At 32.1% G+C, this 9,060-nt stretch overlaps 1 protein-coding gene across 3 annotated transcripts; it reads left to right on the forward strand.

The window, feature by feature from the left end:
• The first annotated feature begins 1,186 nt into the window (after window positions 1–1,186).
• LOC114712329 (acyl-coenzyme A thioesterase 9, mitochondrial-like) lies at window positions 1,187–5,948 on the forward strand. Of its 3 annotated transcripts, none has more exons than XM_028896848.1 (6): window positions 1,187–1,645; window positions 2,397–2,574; window positions 3,272–3,738; window positions 4,674–4,802; window positions 4,936–5,098; window positions 5,776–5,948. In XM_028896848.1, the coding sequence occupies exons 1-5, from the start codon at window positions 1,283–1,285 to the stop codon at window positions 5,080–5,082; spliced, it is 1,284 nt and encodes a 427-aa protein (XP_028752681.1). In that variant the 5' UTR covers window positions 1,187–1,282; the 3' UTR covers window positions 5,083–5,098; window positions 5,776–5,948. The 3 variants fall into 3 exon arrangements, with proteins under 3 accessions (XP_028752681.1, XP_028752680.1, XP_028752679.1); XM_028896847.1 differs by lacking the exon at window positions 5,776–5,948 and adding an exon at window positions 5,195–5,498; XM_028896846.1 differs by lacking the exon at window positions 5,776–5,948 and having other exon boundaries at window positions 4,936–5,498.
• The last annotated feature ends 3,112 nt before the right edge of the window (window positions 5,949–9,060 follow it).

The following is a 9,060-nucleotide window of genomic DNA, read 5'->3' on the forward strand; positions in this document are numbered from 1 at the left end:
TAAAAAAAATAAATTTAGATGTAAAGTGACAGAAAAAGACATGAATTTTATTGAATAATAAATATTAATATTATATGTTTATGATGTGATAGTTGTTAAAAAATAATTAAAATTAAAATTTTAAAAAATATTTATTATTGAGAATATTTAAAATTAAAATAATATATTAAAATTTTAGGAAAAATTGGGAGAAAATCCACCTATTAAAAATATAATTTGTGAGAAAGATCTAAATCAAAATACAAGTGCTTTATATGTATAAAATTTACACTTAGTATATAAAAATTTATCAATTGAATCTTACTAGTTAAATTTTTAACAGAAATTTTTTCTCAATCTTCCCTAAGTCTTATAAACATGATTGTGAATTAAAAAAAAATAGATTTATTGTTTAAAAGATGATTCATTGATATTAAAAACCGACTAAAGGGACTGGGGAAAAAAAAAGAACTCAAGAGATCAATGAAAGGACCCTCTCTATAACAAAAAAGGAAAAGAAAGCATTCTCTTACTCACCTCATGCTGATCCCACTTTTCTCACTGAGTACGGCGGAGAAGGTTTAACGTATGTTTGGTACAAGGGAAAGGAAAGGAAAGGAAAGGAAGGAGAGAAAAAATTTTGATGAGCTTGTTATAAAAACTTGAAGAAATGGGGTTATAAAATTTTGATAAGAAGAACATGTAAGATAAAAGAATAATTAAAATAAATAAAAAAATTTTAACCCCACTTTTCAATTTTTTAAAACAAACTCATCAAAAAAATTTCTTTTCTTCTTTTTTCTCTGTCTTCCTCGTACCAAATAAACGAAGTAAAACTTTGATGGGGAAAAAACTACTTTTAGAGGACAAGTTCATTTACTACTAATGCCTGTCCAAATATATATTTTAACCTTAAAGTTATTTTTTCCAACTTTTTAGAGTGAAGAATTCAGTTTGGAAGTCACCTTGGTAATCCCAAAGTGGGTAGTTTAATTTAAGTTATTTTAAGTAATTTTATGCTATAAACAGAAAATATGTAAAAAAAATTATTTAGTAAAACGCAAAATTAAATTTCCGGGCAAGAGAGAAAATAGGTCAATGGACAAAAAAATCTATTTTATTGATTTTTTTTTTCAAAAACAAGAAAATAATAAAAATTGGCCGATGCACACGAGGTGCATTGACCATGAGAGGATTGTGGCCGTCCAGACGAGCCATTGATCGTCTGAAGACTCAACTCCTCCTCAAGAGGAGTTCGGTAGTTCACACTTCACACTTCTGCAACAATCTCAATCGTAACTCCATGGATTTGAACTACCCTTCTTCCCACACAATCCCTGTGAATGGCACGATTCCGAATGCGTCAAACTCTGTCGGTGGTCGGAAGCCCATAGCTTTGTGGCCGGGAATGTACCACTCGCCGGTCACCACCGCTCTGTGGGAAGCCAGGTCGAAGATCTTCGAGAGGCTTCTAGACCCACCCGTGGACGCCCCACCCCAGAGCGAATTGCTCACCAAAACTCCTTCCCAGAGCAGGACTAGCATTCTGTATAACTTCTCCTCGGATTTCATCCTCAGAGAGCAGTACAGAGATCCCTGGAACGAGGTCCGGATTGGGAAATTGCTTGAAGATCTTGACGCCTTGGCTGGTACTATATCGGTGAAGGTTGCCCCATGCCCAATTCTCCGTTCTTCAGCTTTGCCTTTTTGTGTTTGTAGGTTTGAGCTTTTTAGCTGAATTGACTACATGGCTGGTTTTTCTGATATTATTATCTTAATAGGGGAAGTGGATGACAACTAAAGAAAAGTCTAGTCACCAGTTGAACTTTTGGCTCTTCACCAGTTATTTCAATTTATTTAATCCCCCAATCATTAAAATGCCTATATGGTTGCTCACTCTTCTATAGTAACTTGTTTGCCTTAACATTATTGAATGACAACTTTGATTCTAGTAGTGAGTCACAGTAAACATCCATGTCGAGAAACTGGTATTGACCTAAATTTTAAATGAAAATGGAATTCAAAAGTTTACATTGCAAATGTCTCAATGATGGAGGGAATCGAATTGAAAGAAACAATGTCAGGAGGACCAAGCTGATATTGCACCTATTTCTCGGAGAGTAAATTAAATTAGAGTTTTCATCGAGAGCAACAGACTTTACAGTGAACTGTGTTTAATATCTGGCAATTGTGGGTGAACGTTCATGCTAAGTTTAGGAAACTGTTATTTGATACTTTTATCGTTTTATGTTTGGAACTTTGATAAGAACCATGGTTTTATTTGAATCCTAATCTGGGTGTGTTGCCCAAATGGCTTGTTAGCTTCTGAAGTTTGAAGGAAAATTGCCGTTATTTCAACTTCTCTGTCTTTCGGTACCTGATTTGACTTGGCCAATCTCCATTTGCTTGTGAAACAGCACTGTTCTGATGATGACTGCACAACTAGGCCACTTTTACTGGTGACTGCTTCTGTTGATAAGATTGTGCTGAAGAAGCCAATTAGTGTTGACAAGGATCTCAAAATTGTTGGTTCTGTTATATGGGTTGGGCGATCATCTATTGAGATTCAGTTGGATGTGATCCAATCACCAGAAGGTACATAAATTTAACATATAAATGTCTGAAAATTAAGCATGGTAGGGTCCAATGACAATTTAAAGCAAACTATCCGTTCATTGCCTCCTTCTGTTTGCTCTTGGTGTTTCAAAATATCATACATAAGTTCATTTTGTTCCACAACTTGGCCCTACAAGGTTGATTTTCATAAGATGCAAATCCAATTTCTTTTTGTTCATTTGGTTTTTTTTTTCCACTACTTGTATGTTTATTAGAATATCATCTGTACCAAAAAAAAAAAATCATTGCTGGCTTTTTCAGACACATTATTAGAAGCATTCTTTGGACAGATGCTCTTAATTATTTGTATTTTTCCAGTGCCACTTTACAAGCGTGAAGAGTTTTTGCTCAGTTTTGTTGCATCTGATTTTTAATGTTTAAATCATCTTTCAAATTATTCAAATGTGCCCTTGTATAAGATCCTTATTGGAAGATTACATCTATTAACCTTCGAGAAGTTTTAAGAAATCATGTTATGATATGCACCATCTGGTTTTGAGTCAGCCCCTTGACAATTTTGTGCTGATTATTGAATATTTTCCTCATATTGCTTTGCCTCTGCAAGTTGAAGAATATTAACTGCATCAATTCTCAGGAAACAGTCAGAGTAATATTTGACCATAGTTTCATTGATATGAAATGCAATGATCAATAAAACATGAATGATATGATGCAGATGGCTCTGAAACATCAGATTTTGTAGCACTGACAGCAAACTTCATATTTGTTGCACGGGACTCAAAAACCCGGAAGGCTGCTCCTGTGAATCGTCTTTCACCAGAAACTGAACAAGAAAAGGTTCTTTTTGAACAAGCTGAAGCAAGAAATAATTTGAAGAAAAAGAAACGAGGAGAGAAGAGGGACTTTGAGAGTGGGGAAGTAAACAGACTTAAAGCACTACTGGCTGAGGGAAGAATTTTCTGTGACATGCCAGCATTAGCTGACCGAGACAGTATTCTTCTAAGGGATACTCGCCTTGAGAACTCTTTAATATGCCAGCCACAGCAGAGGAACATCCATGGACGAATCTTTGGAGGTTTTCTGATGCATCGAGCATTTGAATTGGCCTTTTCAACAGCATATGCTTTTGCTGGATCGGTTCCTTGCTTCCTAGAAGTTGATCATGTTGATTTCTTAAGACCTGTGAGTGTCTACTATGATTATTATTATTATGACGACCACCATCATCATCAACTATCAAAGCTTGCTTGCCTATAACTAATTGCTGTTACGATAAATCCATTAAATATTAATAAATCAGTAGCCTAAATTAGTTTAACTCCACTACTGGTCGCAAAACAAAAGGTATACCTACGTTACATGATTTTGTACTATGGCCAGAGGGGGAGCATGTCTGAATTTTCTGCTACTAAATGTATCAACTATTGGATTTGGTTTTGTGGAATTTAAGAGGGGAAGAGAGGAATACGAAGATAGAGAAGTGCAGAGGATGGAAATGAATAATTAAATGATAATTTCCTTTGTTTAGATATTTAAAATTAACAAAGTAAGAAATTTAATGATAAGAAAAAGAATAATTAGTTACAATATATTCGTATGTTCTTACCTTTCTTTAAAATGGTTAATCAGAATAATTTGGTTGATTGACGTGATAACACATAACTAATAACATAATACTTTATGTTTGGTCTCTCGGAAATCCTGGGTTGAAGGAACTTATTATTGCAAAGAATGGAGGACTTTAAAGAATTATGGATGGTTAGTTGAAAATCCTTCTTTTTCCTTGCGTCCCTCCTTTTAAGGAACTCCCAGCAAGGAGATGTTCTGATGAAGCCTTCCTTTCCTTTCTCCGTCATTCCCCATAGAATACCCTTGACAGAGTGATTGCCTCCTCCGTTTAACAACTGTTTTCAATTTTTTAGTAGTTTTAGCCTTCACATTGTGTACCTACAAATTTCACAGATGAAGATCCACATATCTTTTTCTGCTTTCATTTCCCCTGCTTGTTTATTTGTCAGGAATATATTCATTTGCTATAGTAAGGAGTGAACAAATCAAGAATCAAACAATTGCCCAATTTCAATATACCCTGAAGATGAGGAATTAATATGCTGCAGGTTGATGTTGGAGATTTCTTGCGATTCAAATCCTGTGTGTTGTATACAGAACTCCACAACCCAGATCAGCCACTAATCAGTGTTGAAGTTGTGGCTCATGTTACTAGGCCAGAGCTGCGAACCAGTGAGGTAAGTTTGGTGGACTGTACTTACACATGAGCAATTGGTCAGCTCTTTCTCGCATCCAAATGATTATATATAGGTTTTCTCAGTGTTGTTGTTATTTTATAATTTCTCAGCGTCATTTTATTACTTGATATAGGTATCAAATACCTTTTACTTTACTTTCACGGTTCGCCCTGAGGCAAAAGCAACAAAAGATGGATTTAAACTTCGAAACGTGGTTCCAGCGACAGAGGAAGAAGCCCGCCTCATATTGGAACGCATGGATGCTGACAGCATGCAATGATTCAGAATAAAGGAAGGTATTAGTACATTGTTCATAAAATAGAAGTGACAGCAGTTAGCTGTGAAACTTTAAAAATGCACAGTTCCTTATCAGGCTATCTCTAATGTCATAGGTTACAGGAAGTTCGAATTCAAAGATAGAATTTTTCAATGAATAAGTTATTTGATAGAAGGAAACCTTTAAAGCTCTTGCTTTAAAAATACATGCATCTGTTGGGGATGAACAAGGGATCTCCTTATAAGTAGTTCTATGTATGATAAGTTTGGCCACACGTGTATCTTAGTGCACAAGTTTGCCTTATGTTGTAACATCTTCCATAAAACTCTGATAAATGTTGTTATATTTTGTTAATAACACACCATCGAACGTTATAATTGCTAAAGAATGCTACAACTTGTGTTTGGATTTGTTTTAAATAAGCTCGAAGCATGATCCCTGTTCTTTTCATACGCTGACTGTTGAAACTTAATAGTCCAGTACTCCACTTAGTTGGCTAATATATTTTTGTTATGTATTGACCAGTTTTAGTTGTATATAGTTCAGATTAGATGACTTCAGTACATAAACCTATACAGTACATTCAGTAAACTGAGTCTTTCTCCTCGATTCTATCATTGTGTCTCTCATCCCGTTCCCTGCCTTCAAATCACATACACTGACTAATATGCTCTACTTTAAATGGCTTATGGGCAGTTTGGATAAATATGAGTACTTGAACAGGTTGGAGAACTCTATCTCAAAAGTTAGTTATTGTTGGTTATTGAGGTGGGAAAATTATTACACTTTAGTGCTTAGCAGCAATACTACTGAGTAAGATTATCCATCTTACTGCTCTGATTTTTATTAGAAGGCACCTCCAACCGCTGAGGCAAAGAAAAGTGGTCAAGCCATTAAATTGGTTTGAAAATAAAATATATTTTTTTTCAAATTTACCCATATTTAAAACCATGAATTACATCTTCAGAAGTAGAGCCGGGAAAACGGGCCGAGCCCTAGGGCCGGCCCTTTTAAGCCCTTTTATAATTTTTTTATTTTTTAAATTTTTTTATATAATATTAATGTTATTAATTTTTTATATTGTTAATAATATTTCAAATATTTAGTTATTATTATCATTTTAAAATTAAATTTAGTTTTAGACAATAATTTATCCAATTAAATTTTTAAAAAATGGATTAATTTGGACTTTAATAATGATTTGATTTATATTATATACGTTGATATTTTTAAACTATATATATATTTGATAATAGAATATTTTTATACTTATATAACTTGTGATTCTATAATTTGAATTAGAAATTCATGAGTTTCAACAACAATATTTCTCACATTAAAGTAAAATAATAGTTAGATTACAAAATTTAAAAATAAAATTATTATAAAGAAGAAAAATTTGATATTTTTGTTATGAAAAAAAATAATTAATTATAGTGATGATGAAGTTTCAAAAGATTAATGATAGTGTTTATTTATTGCACAATTGCATTATAGATAAAACTTTTAGATGTTGTTATATTGTTAATGAATGTTTTTTAGATGTTTCTTAGATGTTGATGAATATTTATATATAATAATATTTTATATTTGTGACTTAATTTTATTCATATTTATGTCTTTTATTAATAATTTCATTGGTTTATTTTTATATTTTTATAAAAAAATATGATAAATATAAAAAATAGTATTTTTTCTTAAACGGGCCAAAAGCCCGCGGGCTGGCCCTGGCCCTGTAGCTTAAGGGCCGAGCTTAGTAAATTGGGATATTTTTAAAATTTAAGCCCTGGAGGGCTGGCTCTTTTAAGCCCTTCAGCCCTGAAGGGCCGGTCCTGATTCCCGGCTCTATTCAGAAGTAGAGAAGGAAAGTTGCGTATCTGCATCAAATTTTAAAGGGGGCAATCTTTGAAAAATATAATTAATACCCCGCTTGGTGATTTATTATGAGCATTATTCATTACTTCTAGAAAGTGTTATAATGGAAATAGAGAATATATTTTTATTAATCAATTGGTCATATTACACTCTGAAATATTTCACTTTATGACACTTCATTCAATCTTGGTTAGAAGTAGTGGAGCAGAAAACAGTGCCCAAAGAAATAGAAATTATGATGGGAATCAAATTACTTGCGTACTCTTTAAAACGGGCCATACTTACTCGATGAAGCGCCAGTCATTTCATCTTAAGCTGAATATATTTTTCTCATATGATATTTAGATTTGGGACTATTGGGAATTTTTCTTTTGTCTTTTTTTGACATGGGGATTTTTCAACCAGTGACATAGCTAGTGTTGACTTGTTTATTGTTTATTCGATTATGTGACCTTTCATACATATAAATATTTTGAATACTATGATTAAAAAAAATGAATAAAATTAAAATAATGAAGTGATATTAATTCGTGTAAATTGCATGCCTTATATTATTATTGAGTTATGAGTGGATTGGTTAAAATTACCTGTAGTAGTATAACATGATACTTCTCTAGTCCTTAATATAAGACTTATTTAACTAATTTGATTAGATTAAGAAAGTTAGGTAAATTAGTTAATTATAAGAAATGTAACACGTTTTTCCTAAAACACCATAATCATCTTTTTTAATACCCTTCCTTCCTCTTCTACTTAATTATGGTTAAGGGAGTATCCATAGGGGTAATTTAGAGAAAATTGATAAATATGAAAAATGGATCTTATATTTAGGATAAAAACCAACTCAATAATTGGATTCTATATTAAAAACCAGAGGAGTATGTAGTTGATTTAATAACAGCAATAACATGATTACGGGAATTTTATGTAAACTATTGAATTAAATTCACTTGAATGGACTTATGAATTTTTAAATAATAATAAAGATAAAGTCAAAATTTGGATGAAATACAAGGATTAAATGAGTAATCTTCTCAAAGAAACTATCAAGTGTGACATTTACAAACGCATGAATGATGATAAAATTCAACTAGGATTAATATTATCTTTAGTCCTTGAAATTTAATCTTATTTTGGTTTTTTTAGTTTTTGAAATTTATTCTTATTTTAGTTTTGGTTTCTGAAATTTGAATTTCATCAGCCAAAAACACGTTTCTAGGGGTTAAATGTCTTCAGGCAGGCTAAAATGAAATCATTTTAAGAATCAAAATCACTTGTTTCAAATTTTAGAAATCAAACCAAAGCAAGGTCAGATTTCAAAAACTACAAGTAGTATTAAGCCATTAAATTTTACAAAACATTATTAAAGTAATGCTTGGAAATGAGGTAGTGAGACACATGTTTATACAAAAATACTACTTTCAGCCCTTAATATAATAGTTTGTTTGACTTTTATTTTAGTCTTAAATAAACTTTATCCTTCATGTTTATCTATTTTTTTATTTAGGATTTCGTAGTTCTAACTAATACACTTGATTAGCAAAGATATTTTAGGAAAGATAACACCTATTGACTATAAATAACTAACTTAACTAATTTTCTTAATCTATTTAAATTAATCAAGTAATTCTGGTATTAAAAGATGGGATAATGTAAAAAGAAAAGAGAAGGATAGTATTTGGTTTCACAGACTTCACGTGACAAACCGGCCAAGTGATTACAACGGCACAAATGTACAGAGTCAATCCCATTCGAAGACGACAAGGTTTGAATCAGCCTTGAGATTGTCTCAATGTCTCATAACAGTCCCTGCGCGTGTCTCCATAATAATAATACTACCTCTGATCCTAATTATAAGATCCAGTTAACTAATTTGAAGAGATTAAGGAAAGAAATTAAGTTAGTTATTTGTAATAAATAGGTATTGTCTTTCCTAAAATATCTTTACTAATTAACTATATTGGCTACAACTATAATTATTAGAGGGAATACCTTGAAAAAAATGCATAAATATGAGAGAGAAAGTGGATTGGGGTCTTATATTTAGGACCAAAATAAAAATCAAATAAGATCTTATATTAAAGAGCGGAGGTAGTATTATGAATA

The sequence above is a fragment of the Neltuma alba genome, unplaced genomic scaffold, assembly GCF_004799145.2.
Source record: "Neltuma alba isolate B1F8T4 unplaced genomic scaffold, ASM479914v2 tig00011345_pilon, whole genome shotgun sequence".
Taxonomy (NCBI): domain Eukaryota; kingdom Viridiplantae; phylum Streptophyta; class Magnoliopsida; order Fabales; family Fabaceae; genus Neltuma; species Neltuma alba.